The following is a 22,083-nucleotide window of genomic DNA, read 5'->3' as shown; positions in this document are numbered from 1 at the left end:
TCTGTGAAGAAGTTCGGGTTTGGGTACCAAACACGCGCGATTTTTCTCACGCGAGTGCAAAACGCATTACAAGGTTTTGCACTCGCGCGGAAAAATCGCGGGTGTTCCCGCAACGCACCCGGACATTTTTCCGCAACGCCCGTGTGAAAGAGGCCTTAGGCTAAAGGGTGCTTTCATTCTCTCTTTCAGTGTTTTTAAAAATCAGGGACAGTCCCTGCAAATTTAGGACAGTTGGCAACTATGGGTTCATGGAGATGGATAGGTCTGCAAAAGAGCTGTAGATACAAAACAATAACTTTTTAATTAAGATTATTTGTAAGGTTCATTTTTATTTATTTTTTTAGTTGCACCATTGCTATAAAAAAGTAGTTGAGAAAGTAGACCTTCCCTTTAACCTAGGAAACAAAGGTCTATGGGGTAGATTTATCAAAACTGGTGTAAATGAAAACTGGCTTAGTTGCCCAAAGCAACCAATCAGATTCCACCTTTCATTTTTCAGAGGTCCTTGGGAAAATGAAAGGTGGGATCAGATTGGTTTCTTTGGGCAACTATACTAGTTTTCCTTTTCAGTAGTTTGATAACTCTACCCCACTGCAATGCATGAACCTGTAACGTTATATTTTTCACACCAGGTCATGCCAGGTAAAGCAGGGTACGGAGAGGTCTGCCGAAACGAAGCCGAGATCTGAACTCCCAACTCCTCTGAGCAGCAGTGAGGACAGCACGGGGAGCTGGTCACAGCTTGTGAACGACGAGGACAACCCAGAGGACACCAGCAGTTTTCTGCAGCTGAGTGAACGATCCACAAGGTACCAGCATCCAGCACCCCTGTGTCCCACTGCCTCCTACATACAGAATGTGCCCTAAATCAGAAATACCTGGGGTACAGCCACTAAATGGCAGACATTACAGTGCCCACAGATCCTGAATGAGATGTAGTTCTGCAAATTTCCCTTTGGTATAGATCTATATCTGTGTCAGTCTTCACTGTCGTTCTCTTATTCTAATCAAGAACCTGAAAGGTGGGATAGGAGAGTATTTGAAATAGGCACTTTCATGGCTGTGATCTATTGAGTTATCAGTAGTGTCTCAATAGAATATCCTTGGTGACAACCTGAGTAGCTTTGGCCACACTGAGGACATTTTTACAACTTTCCCCCAGGACAGACAGGTTTAGCAGATTTATCTCACCTTGGAGGGCAGTTGATGTATTTTTGGTAGAATAATAGAGTCAAATAAGATATAACCTAAAAGAACAGTTGTCTCATAAATCCTTTCGTCTGTCCTTTCCTTACAGCGTTAGCAATGGCAGCACGCGGAGCAGTATAGGGGCTGTAGATCTAGACGCGTTTCTGGAGATTATTCCACCAGGCCCTACAGCAGACATGTAAGTAGTTTATTAGTAAAGTCTATTAACGAGAATTCCTATATACATACATGACTAATGATGGTAAGGATAGAAAATGCTTCTGACTAGTGCTCCAACCCTTTTCTCTTCAGGGAGAACTCACTTGCTCAACTCTGGCCTCTTAATGGGCAAGTGCGCATGCTTCCAAATCCTTTCCGGGAGGGCAGAAGGTAAGTATGCTTCCCTCTACAGGTCTGGCGATGTGGGGGAGGGAGGGGGGAGTAGAAAAGCCCCCTCCTAAAAATGAACAACCTCTTTAAAGGGGTTATCCAGGAAATGGTAATAATGACCTATCCTGAGGATAGGTCATCATTATCACATCGGGGGAGGGTCCTAATCCCAGCACCCCCGCCTATTAGCTTTTCCAGGGAGCCGCCACACTCGCCAGAACTCTGAGTACAGCACCATACATTGTATAGTGGCTGTGCTTGGTATTGCAGACCAGCCCCAATCACTTCAGTGGGGCTGAGCTGCAGCTAGGCCATGTGACCGATGAAATTAACATCACATGGACCTCATGGAGCGCCTGGCCTCTCCCAATAGCTGATTGGTGGGTCCTGGGTGCTGTATCCCTGGCAATCTAATATTGATGACTAGAGATGAGCGAATCGAAGCTGACGTAGTGGATTTCGATCCTAATTTCAGGAATTATTCAATTCGCACCGAATCCAAATTTCCTCACGCTTCGTGGTAACGAATCACATTTTTTCCTAAAATGGCTGCTGCACGTGTTAGGACATGGAGCAAGGAACTCTGGGAATGAGGGAACACCCACAATGCCATGCCTCAGCCATCTTGGATTCAGCCATTTTCCAGTGTACTTAGTGCAGGGAGAGACGTCAGCAGGCGCTGCGGACAGTGCTAAGAAAAACGTATATTTTGCTCAATAGAAGTTCAGGGAAAGAGCATTAGAAGTGTAGGGAAAGGATAGGGAGGAATTATTCCACAGTATTGAAGCAGAACAGGGTTCAATAGGGGTGTTTACAGCCTGGGTAATAGGAACAATCCTATTACACCTTGCTGCACTGACTGCGGATACAAATTGCCATTATACTGCTGCTCATTTCAGGTTTGCAATACCTCTGTAATTTCAGCAAACCGTTCTTGTTATTGGGGTCTTATTAACCCTTGTGCAGTGCAGTTATATATATGTTCTAAAGCCTTTTTTTGTTGCGTATTAGTGGGGGGGGCTTATTAGCCGTTGTGTGGTGAAGTGAGAAAATTACAGCCCTTTTTGGCGTGTAATAGTGGCAAAAAAAAAACTTTATTTGCCGTTCACGGCTCAGTTATATGTTCTAAAGCCTTTTTTTGCCGTGTATTAATGGTGGAAAAAAGGGGCTTATTAGCTGTTGTGTGGTGAAGTGAAAAAATTGCAGCCCTTTTTGGCATGTATTAATTTCCTTTTTATTTACTTATTTGATCTAACAGTATGTCAGACAGAAAAGTGACAGGCCCTGTACAGGGGAGGGGCACAGGCCTAAATGTTTCTGGTGAAGACACAGGTCGGGGCAGAGTAAGGGGGAGTGGCAGCAGGGGTCACTTAGAGAGCTCCCAGTGTCAGCTAGCGGTTGTGTCTTGACCAGCAACCCAGCGGTTCTTGAAGGGTTGACTCGATCTTCAAGTCAGTGGGTTCATCAGACACAACCCTTAGTTGGCATGGCCCGGGAGCAAGCCTGTGCCTTTACCTGTTCTCAACCTGCCTCTGTCCTTTTCTGTTCCCTCAAGCCAGAGAAATACTATATGCTGTGCGCTCAGCAAAACTATACAGCGAGGGCGAGCTACTAGAGGACAGTCAGCAGCTACTGCCCAGCCAAGATCCAGAGGAGACATCCGCCGATTCCTCCGGTAGGCGGGCAAGTAGTGATGAGGAGAGTGGCGTGGGAGCTGGTGTTGCGAACGGTCAGGCTCCTAGCTCAGAAACCGTTGAGGAGGACATCAGTGACGTGCAGACAATAGTCGATGATGATGTAGCCGATCGCAATTGGGAGCCGTAAGACGAAGGGGCTTCATCATCATCGGGAGAAGAGGGTGGCAGTTTGTGCGTGAGGCAGCGGTAGAGCCAGAAAATCGTTAGTGTGGCCGGCAGTAATCAGGGTGGCAGCAGTGGGAGGTCGGGAGCAAAATGTGCCCGGGGTAGACCACCCGCTTCGCAGGAGCCTACCAGCCCGGAAAGTAGTGTTGCAGGGGCTCACGGAGGCAGTGGCAGTAGCAGTCAGTCAGTGCAGAGTGTTGGGGGTAAAATCACCTACTCGGCGGTATGGAAGTTTTTGGTTAAGCCGCTGGGGGAGGTGAATATGGCTATATGTCGAATCTGTGGGCAGAAGGTGAAGCGTGGCCAGGGTGCCAATGTTGGCACCACGGCCTTGCATCAACATATGCAGCATCATCATAAAGTGGCCTGGGAGAACCGTGGCTCCAATGTGGTGGTCCAGCCTGCCACAGCAACCGCTGCGTCAACCAGTGGCACGCACCCGATTTCAGGCAGTCAAGGCTCCACCACCTCAGCTGAAGGAAGCTGTCTGTCCTTCCCATCATCTGCTGGTCCAGATGCTCCTGCACCTCCTCATCCTAGTCAGTCATTCCGTCAGCAATCGATCACCAAAGTGATTGCCAAGAGACAACAGTACAGGGAGTGCAGAATTATTAGGCAAGTTGTATTTTTGAGGATTAATTTTATTATTGAACAACAACCATGTTCTCAATGAACCCAAAAAACTCATTAATATCAAAGCTGAATATTTTTGGAAGTAGTTTTTAGTTTGTTTTTAGTTTTAGCTATTTTAGGGGGATATCTGTGTGTGCAGGTGACTATTACTGTGCATAATTATTAGGCAACTTAAAAAACAAATATATACCCATTTCAATTATTTATTTTTACCAGTGAAACCAATATAACATCTCAACATTCACAAATATACATTTCTGACATTCAAAAACAAAACAAAAACAAATCAGTGACCAATATAGCCACCTTTCTTTGCAAGGACACTCAAAAGCCTGCCATCCATGGATTCTGTCAGTGTTTTGATCTGTTCACCATCAACATTGCGTGCAGCAGCAACCACAGCCTCCCAGACACTGTTCAGAGAGGTGTACTGTTTTCCCTCCTTGTAAATCTCACATTTGATGATGGACCACAGGTTCTCAATGGGGTTCAGATCAGGTGAACAAGGAGGCCATGTCATTAGATTTTCTTCTTTTATACCCTTTCTTGCCAGCCACGCTGTGGAGTACTTGGACGCGTGTGATGGAGCATTGTCCTGCATGAAAATCATGTTTTTCTTGAAGGATGCAGACTTCTTCCTGTACCACTGCTTGAAGAAGGTGTCTTCCAGAAACTGGCAGTAGGACTGGGAGTTGAGCTTGACTCCACCCGAAAAGGCCCCACAAGCTCATCTTTGATGATACCAGCCCAAACCAGTACTCCACCTCCACCTTGCTGGCGTCTGAGTCGGACTGGAGCTCTCTGCCCTTTACCAATCCAGCCACGGGCCCATCCATCTGGCCCATCAAGACTCACTCTCATTTCATCAGTCCATAAAACCTTAGAAAAATCAGTCTTGAGATATTTCTTGGCCCAGTCTTGACGTTTCAGCTTGTGTGTCTTGTTCAGTGGTGGTCGTCTTTCAGCCTTTCTTACCTTGGCCATGTCTCTGAGTATTGCACACCTTGTGCTTTTGGGCACTCCAGTGATGTTGCAGCTCTGAAATATGGCCAAACTGGTGGCAAGTGGCATCTTGGCAGCTGCACGCTTGACTTTTCTCAGTTCATGGGCAGTTATTTTGCGCCTTGGTTTTTCCACACGCTTCTTGCGACCCTGTTGACTATTTTGAATGAAACGCTTGATTGTTCGATGATCACGCTTCAGAAGCTTTGCAATTTTAAGAGTGCTGCATCCCTCTGCAAGATCTCACTATTTTTGACTTTTCTGAGCCTGTCAAGTCCTTCTTTTGACCCATTTTGCCAAAGGAAAGGAAGTTGCCTAATAATTATGCACATCTAATATAGGGTGTTGATGTCATTAGACCACACCCCTTCTCATTACAGAGATGCACATCACCAAATATGCTTAATTGGTAGTAGGCTTTCGAGCCTATACAGCTTGGAGTAAGACAACATGCATAAAGAGGATGATGTGGTCAAAATACTAATTTGCCTAATAATTCTGCACGCAGTGTATGTGCACTCATCCAACTGCGCAGAAGCTGAACGTGCTCCTGGCCAAGTTGCTGGTACTGCAGTCCCTCCCTTTCCAAGTGGTGGACTCTGCACCTTTCAGAGAACTGATGGCTTGTGCCGAGCCGAGTTGGAGAGTCCGAAGTCATCATTTCTTTGCCAAAAAGGCAGTACCAGCCCTGCACACATATGTAGAACAGAAGGTGGGCCAGTCCTTGAGCCTGTCGTTGTCTGCCAAAGTGCACGGCAGCGCCAATGTGTGGAGCTGTAACTACGTTCAAGGACAATATATGTTCTTTACGGCCCACAAGGTAAATGTGGTTCCTGCCAAGCCAAACCAGCCAGGTGACGCCTCTTCCGCCTCCATGTTCTCACGCTGTTGGTCCTGAGACAATGTCCACCTGCCACAAAGCAAAAGAGGGAGCAGTGTGCAAAAACAGAGTGGCCGTCCCCTAGCCAGTACGCCTGCTACTGCCCACTGCACCCAGGGACTGAGCACACCAAAGCCAGCTCCAAGGAGTTCCCTGGTGTGGCAGTTCTTCAGACAATGTGCTGACGACAAAACGCAAGTGGTTTGCACGCTGTGCAATCAGAGTCTGAAGCCAGGCATAAATGTTCTAAACCTGAGCACCACCTGCATGACCAGGCATCTAAATGCAAAGCACGAGCTTCAGTGGAGTAACTCCTACTCCTCCACCACCGATTCCACCTTCACCGCCACATCCACCACCTCCTCAACCTCCTACTCCAATTTGACCTCCACCTCCTAGTTCAAGATCATTATTTTTTACTTTCTTTTAAATTCTGTTATTTTAATTCATTTCCCTATCCACATTTGTTTGCAAGGCAATTGTCCTGCTCTTACCCCTATTTTGCTTCCTTTTGCGGCCCTCTAGCCCTTTCTAAGACTTTTTTAGAGCCATTTTAGTGCCCCAAAGTTCGGGTCCTCAATGGGGTTCGGGTTTGGGGTCAAGTTTGGGTCCCGAACACAAACTTAGCGGCGAAGTTCGGCGGGGAGGTGCCGGGGGCTTTCACAACCAGACACGCTAACCCGAACTTTCAGGTGTTCGCTCAACCTTATTCTTTATACCTGACGCTAACATCGACCTGTAAGGTCCCGTAACTGCCCAAAGAAGTGAAGTGTGCAGTGATTCTAAGAGAGACGCCTGTCATGTGTGTATCATACTGACTCACAGTTTTGTTTCACTACCACAGCAGACTCACTATACGTGTTGCTGCAAGGCACAGTGTTCTACACCACTATAAAGGATCTCTGCAGCCAGGAAACAGCTGTTTTTTAACGCGATTCGCCACAAATTAATTCGTATAAAATTGAATCTTTTCAAAAGATTCGGTGAACCGCCCGAATCGCATTTTTTAGAAATTCGCTCGTCTCTATTGATGACCTGTCCTGAGGATAGGCCATCAATATATTTTCCCAGATAACCTCTTTAAAGAGGACCTCTCACCTCCCCTGACATGTCTGTTTTGATAGCTTCATGCATTCCTCATGTAATAACGATTCTGGAACATCTATTCTTATGCCTCTATGTTGTGCCATTCCTTTATTATTTCTACTAGAAGTTATGAATGAATTGCCAGCAGTCTGCAGTAAGGGTACAGAGGGGAGGTAACCAGTTAAGGGTGTGTACCTGCACAATCTGACAATGACAGTAATGACTGGATAGAGTGAGACAGTATAGCGACACTCCCCCAACTGGTTAACACCCCTCTGTACCCTTAGGGCAGACTGCTAGCAGTTCATTCATAACTTCTAGTAGAAATAATAAAGGAATGGCACAACATACAGACATAAGAAAAGACGTTCCAGAATTATTACTTGGGGGATGCCCGAGTGGTAAAAGGGCCTCTTTAAAGGGGTTATCCAATAGTAGAAATATCCCTCCATAATGCCCGGGGTCCTCCTATAGACAATACTTACCCAGTCCCCTTGTCCCTCCAGATTGTTGCACGGGGCGCCGCTGCATTTCCCCGTCTCGCGGATCAAAACATCCAGCAATGGGAGGAGCAGACAATAGCAGGCTGTGACAGTGACCAGCCTCCCTAGTGTCACCGGCAATGACAAGAGCTTGTATGAGATAATTTGCATACCTGAAAAATAAGCCTCCATACACCGCTGTATCTCTTCAATGAGAACCAATACCATAAGCTACATCTAAGGAATCTCTTCCAGCCGATCAGTAGCCTCCCTTGCAGTGATGAGGTACAAAAACCCCAAAACAGCTGTGTACAGACGGGTGTCTCCGGTTTGGCTGGATGAGCCTGTGATTTTGTTTGGAGGAGCTGGTACAGATGATTGTGATTAGAATTATCATCGTTTTACAGTTGACAGTGAAGGCTGCTCACATCAGTATTCAGCGCTGTAGGCATATATCATATATCTTCATGACTTACGGTTTTCCAATTTGTCCTTTAAGAAATATTAGCTGTCTGGGATTTTTTGATAAATTGTCCAGGAAAAAAAAAAAGAAAAAAATGCAGGTTAGAAACACTGGAATGCACAGATAGAGCACGTCATATGCTCCAGTTTCCTGCTATGTTCTCTGTTTCAGTCCAGGTGCCAAACTGGGGAAAAAAATTCCTAATTAGCTCTTGTCTGTGGATGAGGGATATGTACGTGAATCCCTCTGTAACATACGTCATAAACATATTCTTAGTTATAGCTCCTGGGTTAAGCACTTGTGGGATCTGACTGTTGCTGAGAGTGTATTAGAAAATTAGAGCATGTCTAGCGCTCTGTTATTTCAGCTATATTTATTGGTCACTGAGAGCCTCTTTAAGTGGTACTTGCAGTGAAGCGTCTGTATTTCCCTAACCATATTAGTCATTAAAAATCTGAATTCAAAGACTGTAAGTACCAAATTATACAACAAACTACAGTGGTTAAACCTGAACATAGGGAATCTCTGTAAAGGACATTCAATGGCTATGTTCAGGGCTATGTTCAGGGCTATGTTCTACATAAAAAAATTGCGTGAGAAACTTTACCAGTAATGGAAGTTAAACTTTACTTTCCCAAATTATGGGGAGATGTATCACTGGCTTTATGTTATAAAACTGGCCTTAGGGCTCATGCACACGGCCACACTGTGTTTTGCAGTCCGTAAATTGTGGATCCGCAAAACACAGATGCCACCCGTGTGCTTTCCGGAATTTGTGGAACGGGCGGCCCATGATAGAAATGTCTATTCTTGTCCACAAAACGAACAAGAATAGGACATGTTCTATTTTTTATATTTTTTTGCAGGGCCACGGAACGGAGCAACGAATGCGTACAGTACACATACGCATTTTTTGCGACCCTATTGAAGTGAATGGGTCCACATCTGAGCCGCAAAAAATGCAGCTCGGATGTGGACCCAAACAATGGTCATGTGCAGGAGCCCTTAAAAAGTGGCAAATTTTGGCACACAAATTACTCGCACAAAATTTTGCCACTTAGGGTACTTTTCTGCTCATAACACTTTCCCAAAAGTAGGCGGGATGTGGGAGGGTCTTAGTAAATTTACTATGATTTACATAAACTGGAGTACATTATAGTTCATGTCTACGTCAGCTAATAGATGTCTTAGATTTGATCTTCTGGTGCATGGAAGGAAAGAGATTGTTTAATTTATTAAGAGACATCTGCCTCTTAATAAATTAGGAGTATGTCACTCCAGTGCACAGGGGAACGACACTAGTGGAAAAAATGTCAGTCTTGATTCATCTCTAATAAGAGTCTGCTTTTTTCCCCATAAACAGTGCCACTTGGGCTGTGTTTGGTATAACAAGTCAACCTGAATGGAGGTGAGCTGCAATGCCAGACACAGCCCATGGAAAGAGTTGTATTGTTTCTAGGATAAAAAGAATAAGCCATTTGAAGGGAATCTGTCACCAGTTTTATGGTGTCCTAAATAAAGGCATTGTAAACTAGTGACAGGTCTCCTTAGCAAAATGCTGGGTCACTTTCTTTAAATAACTCAGCCGTTTTACCAAAATCATGTATTGAACAGCTCCAGCGCATGCCAATGAGTCCTGATATTCATGAGCTCATGGCTCTCCCCGCCCACACCTGCTGCTGATTCATAAGGAAAAAAACTGTCAGAGGCAAGTGGGCGGGGAGAGCCTGGAGCCCATGAATATCAGGACTCCTTGGCACGAGCCGGAGCTGTTAGGATTTAGAAGTGAGGGCAGCAGAAGACTGATGGCAGATTCCCTTTAACACCGAATGTCCTAAGCTTTGCATTGCTTTAATAACCTCCTCTATCTTTCTTTACAAGAAAACCAGAAAAGACTGTGACCAAGGATGTGGAGGAAAATTCAGATGGTAAGCTACTGTCTACACAAAGAACCTAAAGACCATCATTTGCAGTTTTCTCACATCCCCCATGTTTGAATCTTACTTCCTGGCTTGTCATGTGACTGCTGCCCCATCATGCATCGGGGCAGTGAGAGGACTCCTGACATCAGCAGAACTTGTGGCACTAACCAGTTTATTTGTTTTATCTCCACATTTTTAAAATGTTCTGTGTAACTGGATTTATAACAGACTGAACTTGTGCTAATGCCCATCATTAGAGTAACATTCATCCTTATGTTTATCTATCTGTAGCTATCTATCTGTCTGTCTATTATCTGTCTGTCTATCCATTAATCCATAACTGACATGTAACTGACACTACACATAGAGTTATTGATGGGAAGGAAAAGAAGTGCAGTGAGCATGTGCGTCCCGTATTACACTGCTCCACTACAGGACGTAACCAACAGCAACTGAAATCAAAATTCATTAGCCACAGGGTGCAACGGTCGGCTAATAACTTTAGAATAAGGCAGTTTTGATACATGGTGGTATTTGGGGAAAGTGATATAACCGCGATATCTGCTTGGCGGGATACATGTATTAGTGACACAATCCCTTTAAATAAGCTTAATTTAGACTGCAATTTTAAGCATTGTACATATTGTACCATTCTTTACATCCCAAACCCATTACTCCCCTTGTGACTCATGTATCAGCAGATACTTATACAGCATAGGTGTAGCGCTAGTTATAGGGCCTGTAGGTCCTCGATCCTGCTCCTCCAGAGCTTCATTCACTCATTAGAGATAATAATAAATCCTTCTTCTCGGGTCTCATATCGAAATAAGCACAGTGGTAGTCTGCGAGTGAAGAAATCCTGTCCAGCTTCTTACCAGTTTCTCTAGGGTTAGAAACGGGCAGCCTGGCAAACCGATTCACCCTTCCACGGACGGAGTACGGCAGCTCCTAGTATGAACTAACATCAAAAAATGAAAGCATATAGAAATGTAAACATTATGGGTGATCACAAGCCTAGTTGGAATTATTGGGGAACTTAGACGATATAATCAGCGTGCCGCTGCGTGTTAACCTGCATTACTGGTACATTCATTGAGCTGTATATGTACTATTTTCCATGTTTGCCATATTTTAGCTCAAATAACTAGTTCAGTTAAATAAAACCTGGATCTGACACTGATCGCGCCTCTTTTTCAGAATGTACCTCTGGGTTATCTGTCGGCACAGTCAGCTGTCAGCATGAAGTCTCTATCTTAAACATTGACCTGGATTCAGACTGCTCAGATTATGAGCTACGCATAACCTTACAGTGGATCGCTGCATCAGAGCTAGGAGCTCCTGCAGTCTACTTCAGAAAATCTCAGGAAAGCAGGATTCAGAAGGTACTATTTCTGGCGTTTTGACATCTCCTGCTCTATAGGGGGGGAAAAAGCCCCAAAAATGTGATTCAAGCAGTTGTTTAGGAAAAATACTTCTAAAAAAAACCATAGGAAAAAAAAGTAAGAAGTTTAGATGGCGTTTGTAAAAATGCGAGATCAAAATCATGTGTGTAGGGGCTCTTAAGCAACACATCTATGTCATTGCCCCATTGTTTTTTAGGGTGGGTTTACATCACGTTTTATGCCTCAGGATACAAAAAAACGCATCACGCCACGTTCTTGTATCCTGCGCAATGGTAAAAAAAAGTATACTTTTTTTTTACAATGGAACTGTATGGTGAACGGATGCCACTGTTGGCATCAGTCTGAGGCATACATTTAACGTATACGTTTTTTGTATAGGTTAAAAGGATGGGAAAAACGAGATGTGAGCCCACCCTAACAGATACCATCAATTGGCCATAAGCTCCCATGTTAAAAAGAATTGTACGTTTAACATATTCTTTTTTTGAGCGGAAGACACAGGATTATATTGAATTGCTGTCATAACTAATTGTATAACTTAACACAATTCAAGGTTTAGGCTGGACATATCTTCAATGCAGGGGTTCTTCAGTTTGGACAAGTTTGATTAGTCCCTTTAAACAGATCCAGCAGGCTGTTTGGCACAGAACAGCCTGCCAGACTTCACCGGATCCGGTCTAGCTGGATACTACCCTTCACTAACAAACCCCATTGACTATAATGGGATTTAGCGGGGATCTGGCCTCTTGCTGGCGAAATGCCAGCTTTTAGCTGGACAAAAAAAGTTGCATGCAATGGTTTTTGCCCACCGAAAACCAGCATATGTGCCAGACATTGGCTGAATCTCCGCTGGATCCCATTATAGTCAAGGGGTCCGGCAGTGAACAGCAGTATGCAGCAAGCCGGGATCCAGTGAACTCCGGCAGGCTGTTCTGTGCCAGAACAGATCCGTTTAACGCAAGTGTGAACCTACCCTTAGCATTCACAGCTGAGCATGTTTCAGTTCTATGGTTTTCAGAACGCCCATAAAACTGAATGAAGATAGCTGTGCAACCAACTCTCCATTCTCAGTTTCGATGTTACCAGACAGGATGAGGGGCCCCCATTCTCGTGGATATGCCATAAATGTCTAAGATGGGAATAACCTTTCAAGCGTTACCCAGTGCCCATTCAAATCAATGGTCTGTTTGTTTAATGCTGGACAGGTTCTTCAAGAGATGCTCTTTGTAACTGCTCTCTATTCTGGTCAAGAGATGAGGACAGGAGAGCTCCGTCTAGGGCCAAGAGGTTACAATTTGCTGCAGATTGATTTTGATGGGAAAATTAGCGCTCCCTAAAACCATAAAGCCAGACTGTATCCTGCAAAAAAATACGTTATATAATGTATTAGATGGCAATTTCATTAGCAGCTCTTTGCTCTGGCTCATAGAGGGGAGTCCCTTGTGGAGAGACCCCAAAACATGTCTATATAGAACAGACTTGTCTTCATTTGAAAACATTTTTTTTAAAAACATTTTGTGTGAAATGATCTGCTCTTTTTGTTTGTATATATGCTAATGTGAACAGTCTCCTTATTGCCTAATAATACAAATATCTGATATACTTATATTCATTTAATTAACTTTTTAAATTTTTTGATTAAGTTCCTGGAAATCACGCAGCTCGTCCAAGCGAAGTCCTGGAAAGTCGGGGATATATTCAGTGCCCTCATTCTTCACTGCAAAGTGCAGGAGCAGAGGCGGGAGGCTACACCAAGCTTTTTTGACTGGCTCCTGGAACTGGGATAGGATCTTTCAGGGAAGCTTCATGAACATTCATGGGGTTCAGTATAGTCTGAACTCGCCAGCCTATGTTACAACGCAAACAGACTCTGTTTTATTTTGTACCGCTATTGAGAGAAGATTGACAGATTGTATATTTAGAATGTAATAGATACAGTTTTTAGGCATGTGGGTCATGCTTAATATTTTTCTAGTATACATATATAATTATGTATGTATTTATTGGGTGGAATATGGTTAAAACTGCAGAGTTTAGTCGGACTGTGTGCATTTTTAAGTCCTGTTATACATGAACTTTGAATGAGGAATATAGTACATATTGGTACAGTACTAGAACTGAGAAAGCACACTATGGTGGATGGACCTGGAGAAATTTGGCAACTCGCATAATAGCACAAAATAGGATAATTTTCTCCATGTGACAGCTTGTGTTTCCGTATTTTTCATTATTGAAAAAAAGCTCTATACCAGATCAGTTCTGATGTGTTCTTAAAGGCATGTGTTAAGAGGAAACTAGAGACCTCAAAGTGTTCTTTAAAGAGAATATCCATGAAAAACATTTTTCTTTAAATCTAAATTAAACAAAAATCTGTGATGGTTTTTAATATATCTTGATAGCAGTCAAAGCTTTGTTTTTCTAATACAGAACACCAAATCCCCTTTAAAGATATACATTTAAAATATGACTGCCTGTAGCCACCACTAGAGGGAGCTCTTAGCATGCATGTATATATTGAACTTATAATAAAGCAGTAAAGCAGTTGTGACAATGCCTATTGTGCTGAAGACGTAGAACTGGACTTTACCCATAACAGTCGCCTTTCTTAAAGGGGTTCTACACCGTTTTCTTACTGATGATCTATCCTTTGGATAGGTCATCAGCACCTGATTGGTGGGGGTCTCCGGTATCAGACCCCCGCTGCGCCCAGGCCACGTGATATAGTCGTGACATCATTGGCCTGCGGGAAGCAGTGAGAAGCTGCCTTGTAAAACAGCTTATTGACGAGGGTCTCGGGTGTTGGACCCCTGACGATCAGATGCTGATGACCTATCCAAAGGATGGATCATCAGTAAGAAAAAGGTGTAGGACCCCTACAAGTACTATGGGGGGACATTTATCAATTGTGCAGTTTTCTCTATCACTTTTAAGTCTGCCTTTGGTTTCTTGTGCTGTGCCAAAATTTATGAGATGGCTTATGGGTTCTATAAAACTGGCGAACATGTAATGTGGTTTGGTTTCGCCTTTTTAAGGGATTGTGCTCAAGGGAGTTACATGACATACTGTGCAACTGGCTGCAGCGTTTTGTGTGACATTTATCAGTGTCCCGTATTATAAATGCACCATAAAAGTGATTTATTTTCTGAAACAATCCAACTTCTCACTCTATTCCAGAAAGCGGTAATGGAAGCCAAGTCGCTAAATTTTGCACAAATTGTCAAGTGCACTAAAATATGCGACAATGTAATGGCACAAAACTGGCACAACAGTTTTCATAAATGTCTCTCAATGTCACTTGGTGCCCAGAAACCCGCAGGACTTAAAGTACAGATGAACTGCACAACCACCGCACAGTCACAAACCCAACATATACGAAACACATATCAACACTAGCAGAAAACAAGGTACCGTACTTACTGATAGATCACAGAAGCAAAATAATGAGGGTGATGGACAGAGGAGATGAGCAATGGAAAGCATGGAAGGAACTGCAAAATACATATCTCAAAGACAGCAAGAAAGACCATGGGACTACAGATCCCAGAATACAGTAGACTAGAGCAAGATACTATCGTGGAACTACAAACTCCAGAATACAGAACATACTAAAGAATACTAAATATCTGGAAGGACACGCACCTAGCAAATCTTATATCCAGCCACCAGACCAGAGTAAGGTCTGGATATATAAAGGCTTACCAAGCAGAAACTCCACCCAATTAACTAAACAATTTGATAACCAAACCAGACTCAAATGCAAGGCAGTTACATAGTGAGTGCCCAAACCAAGTTAGTAACTAGATGAATATGAAGCAGCAGAGAGATCCCTGTTGATCTCTCTGTTGATCTCTATGCAGTAAGGTCCTGTTCCCTTTTTTGGTGTCTGCAGGCAGTAAGAATATTGACACACATTTACTAATATGACCGAACCTAGATTCTGGTATAAATTGCACCAAAATGTGGTGCAATTTTGCACAATTTTGGCTCATCTAGGTTTGGTGAAATTATATGTGTCTACAGTCTAACAAGGGGCTCGGCTTAATCTAAAATGGGTGTAGCTGTATGGGAAATGGGGCATGGGCTAACTGGCACCATATGGTGCCAGAATAGCACCCCAATACTGGTGTAACATTTTTATCTCAAACTAAGCCAAACAATAGTTGATATAAAGTTAGAAAAAAGTGTCCAGCTATACGCAGCATTTATTAGCCAGTCTGAGCCACTGTGCAGTCTGGTGCAGGTCTAGACAGCCCAAGGGTACACCATCTATAGGATGAGAAAATCTGCCCCATTGTGTTTCCACAATATATCGATGGAGGGAATTTGGAGCTTTGTATGAGGAAAACAGAGGACTCTCAGCTATCAATAAAAAATAATCAACAAAAATTTTTGGATATTCAGTAGGAACAACATAGTGTTAAAAGGTGGATGTTCACTTTAAAGTACATTTCATAGGGCTGCAGGTCGGGGGGGGAAGAAGATATATAGTATGCTGTAAATGAAATCCACCATAAAGGTACAACTATTGCCTAGACACATTGGCAGGAATTATTTTGTGCACTGAACTAGCATATAACATATCAGATTTATATGATGTATTTACATGAGGGCAAATGTCACAGTTTTGTTTATTGAAGCAAATTTTTAACTTACAGGACAACTGTATAACAGAAATATACCGAAAGCTACATAACTTTGTGGAAACTAATATTATCCCTACAGATTAGCCCAAGAATGGGAGAATTAGAATTATTTTTTTGTTCCTACTTCTCCTCAAGACACCTTCATAGCATTGACAGTATATTTCAGCACCCCTTGTGACTCTACAAGAAAAGTTGATCTGGAAAATTTATTTCAATGGGAATACATTTTTTTTCCCCTAAACCAGACGTTAGGAGAACTGACCAATTATCGTTTAAAGTCTATGGACATGTTTGCATCAATTTTTTATTGAGTTGCAATTTTTGTAATTCGTTTCAATTAAAGGGTCACTGAGTATTTAAAAAACTTTTCATATGTCATAGAGACATATCAAAAGCTTTGAACAGTGGGGAGTCTGAGTGCTGAGACTCCCACTGATCGCTAGAACGAGGAGAGAGAAGCGCTCACATGGCGTGCCCTCTTTCCTGGCTGCAGGAGAAGGAATCAAGATGAGCTCGCAGACTTTCTATTGAGTTCACCTAGGTTGATCTCCTTTCGCAAGAAAAGAGAGCTCGATATGTAGGTGCTTCTCTCTACTCGTTCTAGTGATCAGTTAACGTCTCAGCGCCCAGACCCCCACTGATGAAAACATGACATATCAAACATTCTCTGAAAACTGTGACCTTTAAAAGTTCTTAACTGTTTGTCTACTGCAGCCTGCGCGTGATCACGTACATTGCAAGCTGCTCAGTTGTGTTCAGGGTGAAATCTGTCAGACGAGCTCTTCTCTATGCTCTCCTGAACCATGTTTTATTTCATTCTGAATGGGCCTGAGCGGTTTGCCTTTCATGTGATCACACACAAGCTACAGAAAACAAACCATTCAGTAAAACAGAAGTTGATTCAATGGTGTCATAGCCTTCAGATATTCATACAACACTATACCTGACATATGATAATATACATGTAGGTAGTGGATATATAGACATGTGCACAATATTTTTACCACATGTAGGATGAAGGATAAGACCTTCGCACCAGACACCACTTCTTTATAATGTAAGATTTTGTGTTGTCATTGATAGCAGTCAGTGAATATTGGAAACTTGAGTGATTTGTAAAGTAAACGTTGTGCGTAGTTTTACTATGAGGACGTCAGTGTAGATATACTGCAATGTGTAACTTATATTACCCAGCAGTCAGCTGTGCACAGATTGACCTATGCTACAGACGTGACAATCTATCATATTTGCTATATCAATGATAAGTGAAATCATTTATCATGAATCCCTCTCCTGTAATTGAGTTTCCCAACTTTATAAAACAGCTTTAACTAAACTATGTTGCTAAATGGTAACACGTTCTATCAGTATATCCCATCAGGTAATAGCAGTGAACTATATATATATACACACAATCCTCACCTATCTACAGTATAGCAGCCTTCATCTTGGTTTAATGTAATGTACCGTTTTGCCTTCTTCTTAAAAAGCCATATATTCTTATTTGAAACCAGCAGGAAATATGTAAAAAATGGGACTTACAGATAAATGGCAGAAATAAAGATGACTTTGAAATTAAGGGTACCCATATTGGGAAAAACCCAGTGAGATCAATATTGCAACCAATAAGTCCATATTTCAAAGCACAACTATATAAAGCACCAACCAAACTATAAAACTTACAGTCAGAGCCTAATTAAGTGATCACATATAAGAAAGGTATGCATACAATAATATAGAAACGCATACTTGACACCCTATGTAAACCCTGATAACAAGCAAAGTAAAATTCTTCTTTTAGGGCTTCCATTCATAGGACTAGAGGTCACAGTGAGAAAACAGCTACAAATATTCTAATATTTTAATTTTGTACCCAATCCATTTATAATAAATACAGTGGGATGCTAAAGTTTGGGCAACCTTGTTAATCGTCATAATTTTCCTGTATAGATCGTTGGTTGTTACTATAAAAAATGTCAGTTAAATATATCATATAGGAGACACACACAGTGATATTTGAGAAGTGAAATGAAGTTTATTGGATTTACAGAAAGTGTGCTATAATTGTTTAAACAAAATTTGGCAGGTGCATAAATTTGGGCACTACAAAAAAGAAATGAAATCCATATTTAGTAGATCCTCCTTTTGCAGAAATTACAGCCTCTAAACGCTTCCTGTAGGTTCCAATGAGAGTCTGGATTCTGGTTGAAGGTATTTTGGACCATTCCTCTTTACAAAACATCTTTAGTTCATTCAAGTTTGATGGCTTCTGAGCATGGACAGCTCTCTTTAAGTCACACCACAGATTTTCAATTATTTTCAGGTCTGGGGACTGAGATGGCTATTCCAGAACGTTGTACTTGTTCCTCTGCATAAATGCCTTAGTGGATTTTGAGCAGTGTTTAGGGTCGTTGTCTTGTTGAAAGATCCAGCCCCGGCGCAGCTTCAGCTTTGTCACTGATTCCTGGACATTGGTCTCCAGAATCTGCTGATACTGAGTGGAATCCATGCGTCCCTCAACTTTGACAAGATTCCCAGTCCCTGCACTGGCCACACAGCCCCACAGCATGATGGAACCACCACCATATTTTACTGTAGGTAGCAGGTGTTTTTCTTGGAATGCTGTGTTCTTTTTCCTCCATGCATAACGCCCCTTGTTATGGCCAAGCATTCCAAGAAAAACACCTGCTACCTACAGTAAAATATGGTGGTGGTTCCATCATGCTGTGGAGCTGTGTGGCTAGTGCAGGGACTGGGAATCTTGTCAAAGTTGAGGGACGCATGGATTCCACTCAGTATCAGCAGATTCTGGAGACCAATGTCCAGGAATCAGTAACAAAGCTGAAGCTGCGCCGGGGCTGGATCTTTCAACAAGACAACGACCCTAAACACTGCTCAAAATCCACTAAGGCATTTATGCAGAGGAACAAGTACAACGTTCTGGAATGGCCATCTCAGTCCCCAGACCTGAAAATAATTGAAAATCTGTGGTGTGACTTAAAGAGAGCTGTCCATGCTCGGAAGCCATCAAACTTGAATGAACTAAAGATGTTTTGTAAAGAGGAATGGTCCAAAATACCTTCAACCAGAATCCAGACTCTCATTGGAACCTACAGGAAGCGTTTAGAGGCTGTAATTTCTGCAAAAGGAGGATCTACTAAATATTGATTTCATTTCTTTTTTGTAGTGCCCAAATTTATGCACCTGCCTAATTTTGTTTAAACAATTATAGCACACTTTCTGTAAATCCAATAAACTTCATTTCACTTCTCAAATATCACTGTGTGTGTCTCCTATATGATATATTTAACTGACATTTTTTATCGTAACAACCAACGATTTATACAGGACGATTAACAAGGTTGCCCAAACTTTAGCATCCCACTGTAACTAGGGATATCCTGTAAGGAGGGGTTGATGGATCTAGTAATACCATTTTTAAATTATGTTTTAACAAGGAACACTCAATTGTTTGATCATTATCACAGTCTGAAATGTGAATGTGAATACAAAGTCTAGCCTTTACTCTGGAGGACTTGTCATGTCTGTGTATTACATGGACAGCCCACGTATTGTAATGAGAAGTGTGTAATACTTTTTTTCTCCTGTGGTGGTGCTGTAGAGGAATTGAACATATGCTGGTGGTTTTCCCCACAGAGTACAGCTACTTACTGTGGGTATTATCAGTGGAATATCCTAAAATTAGCTTATTTTCAGGGGAACTTTCTAACAAAACGAGATTGCCTAAAGCAGACATAGCACAATCACCAAGTCCTTAGTCCCTTTCTTTCTCGATAAAGATGCCCATACACCTTAAATAGCTGTTGGCCAAATGCTTCCTTTTCCAACAACTATTTCACCTGACTCTCATGTATACATACAGTCAAATTGAGCATGCATGTGTTTTCAATGTGGAGAGAGAAGAAACCTGCTGATACACACCTCTGGTGGTAGCTTATCTCCCAGGAAAACAAAAAGGTTTGAATGAAAAAATTAAATTCACCTGATCCTTCTCTCCTTGAACATCATCTATCAGAGAAGAGATTGGAGTTTCCCATACACATATATGTTCAGTTCAGCTAAGCATGTATGTATTTTCAAAGTGGAGAGAGGAGAAAGCCACTGCCAGAAACCTCTGGTGGTGGCCTATCTCCCGGGAGAACAAAACAAACAGGTGCTAAAATTCAATTCACCTGATTCTTCTCTTCTCCAACATCATCTATCGGGGAAGAGTTGAGAGCTTCCCAAACACATACAGTGCATTCAGAAAGTCTTCAGACCCTTTCACTTTTTTTTTATATTTTGTTATGTTGCGGCCCTGTGATTAAAAAAAAAAAAAAAATCAACTTTTAATGACAAAGTGAAAACAGAATGTTCAAAACTTTTACTGATTTATCAAAAATGAAAAACTAAAGTCTTGCATTGACATAACTATTCAGACCTATTACTCAGGACTTGGTTGAAGCCACTTTGGCCTCCAGTCTTCTTAGGTATGATTCCACAAGGTTTGCACACCTGGATTTGTCGGTGGACAGACATTTTTAGATCTCTCCAGAGATGTTCAATTGGGTTCATGTCAGGGCTCTGGCTGGGTGACTCAAGGACATGCGCAGACTTTTCCCTAAGCCACTCCTGTGTTGGTTTGGTTGTGTGCTAGGGTTTATTGTCTTGTTGGAAGGTGAATCTTTGGCCCAGTCTGAGGTCCAGAGCACTCTGGATCAGGTTAACATTAAGAATATCTATGCACTCAGCGTTCCCTCAACTCTGACCGGTATCCCTGTCCCAGCCACTGAAAAACACCCCCACAGCATGATGCTGCCACCACCATGCTTCGCTGTAGGGATGGTATTGGGCAGTGCCTGGTTTGAGGTCAAAAAGTTCAATCTTGGTTTCATCAGACCAGTGAATCCTGTTTTTAACAGCATGAAAGTCCTTTAACCGCCTCACGTCCGCCCATAGACTATAAACGTCCTATGGGTGGACGTCTATTTCTGACAGCACGTTTTAAAACGTCCTGTCAGAAATAGCAGCTGCACGCTAATCGTGCAGCTGCTGATCGGGTTGCCCGCTGTCAGTGACAGCAGGGCAACCCTAAGACAAGGCAGGGACAGTGCCCAGGTGTCCCTGCCTTCACGATCGCTGCAGACACAGCGCTCACCGAGTTGCTTCCTGTTCCGGCCCGGCGGTCATGTGACCGCCGTGACCGGAGTGTGCAGGAGCTGTGTGAGGTCTCTCAGAGACCTCGATCAGCCCTGCACTGAGGCTGTACAGCGCTGGATTGCTGCTGTACAGCCTCTATAGGGGTGCATTTGTCCTGTAACTGGGGCTACTATGTCAGCCCCAGTTACAGGAGAAATCAACTGTGAAAAAAAAAAGAAAAAGTGAAGCAAATGTCCCCCAGAGGTCTTGTATGACCTTATGGGGGACGAAAAGTGTAAAAAAATAAAAATAAAGGGTTGAAAAAAAATAAAATAAAATAAAGTTTCACATGTAAAAAAAAAAAAAGTTCCCAAGTTAGGAATAAAAAAAAAAAAATTAAAAATAGAAAAAATAAAATAGACATATTTGGTATTGCCGCGTCCGTAAATACCAGCTCTATAAAAATATCACATGACCTAACCCCTCGGGTGAACACCGTAAAAAAAAAAAAAGTCAAAACAAGCAATTTTTGTCACCTTGCATCACAAAAGGTGCAACACCAAGTGATCAAAAATGCGTATGTCCCACAAAATAGTACCAATAAAACAGTCACCTCATCCCGCAAAAAATGAGCCCCTACATAAGAAAATCTCTCAAAAAATAAAAAAACTATAGCTCTCAGAACATGGACACATTAAAACATAATTTTTTTGTTTCAAAAATGCTATTATTGTGTAAAACTTTAATAAATGAGAAAAAGTATACATATTAGGTATCGCCACGTCCGTAACAATGTGCTCTATAAAAATGTCACTTGACTGAACCCCTCAGGTGAACGCTGTAAAAATAAATAAATAGAAACTGTGCTAAAACAACCAATTTTTTGGTCACCTTGCCCCATAAAGTGTTATAATGAATGATCAAAAAATCATATGTACCCAAAAATAGTACTAATAAAACTGGCACCTTATCCCCTAGTTTCCAAAATGG

The 22,083-nt window shown here is 42.4% G+C and overlaps 1 protein-coding gene across 1 annotated transcript in view; it reads left to right on the top strand.

Moving 5' to 3' along the window:
* LOC120999043 (SPHK1 interactor, AKAP domain containing) overlaps positions 1 to 13,098 on the top strand; it is a 268,238-nt gene extending 255,140 nt beyond the window's left edge. The window contains exons 8-13 of the mRNA XM_040429919.1: positions 633 to 809; positions 1,298 to 1,387; positions 1,501 to 1,578; positions 9,868 to 9,914; positions 11,106 to 11,290; positions 12,955 to 13,098. Of these exons, the coding sequence (XP_040285853.1) occupies positions 633 to 809; positions 1,298 to 1,387; positions 1,501 to 1,578; positions 9,868 to 9,914; positions 11,106 to 11,290; positions 12,955 to 13,098 (721 nt within the window). The remainder of the gene's footprint in view (positions 1 to 632; positions 810 to 1,297; positions 1,388 to 1,500; positions 1,579 to 9,867; positions 9,915 to 11,105; positions 11,291 to 12,954) is intronic.
* Positions 13,099 to 22,083: the final 8,985 nt, after the last annotated feature.

This window comes from Bufo bufo, chromosome 4 (assembly GCF_905171765.1).
Source record: "Bufo bufo chromosome 4, aBufBuf1.1, whole genome shotgun sequence".
Lineage (NCBI taxonomy): Eukaryota > Metazoa > Chordata > Amphibia > Anura > Bufonidae > Bufo > Bufo bufo.
The sequence above is the reverse complement of the archived record's forward strand: the minus strand, read 5'-3'. Positions and strand labels throughout refer to the sequence as shown.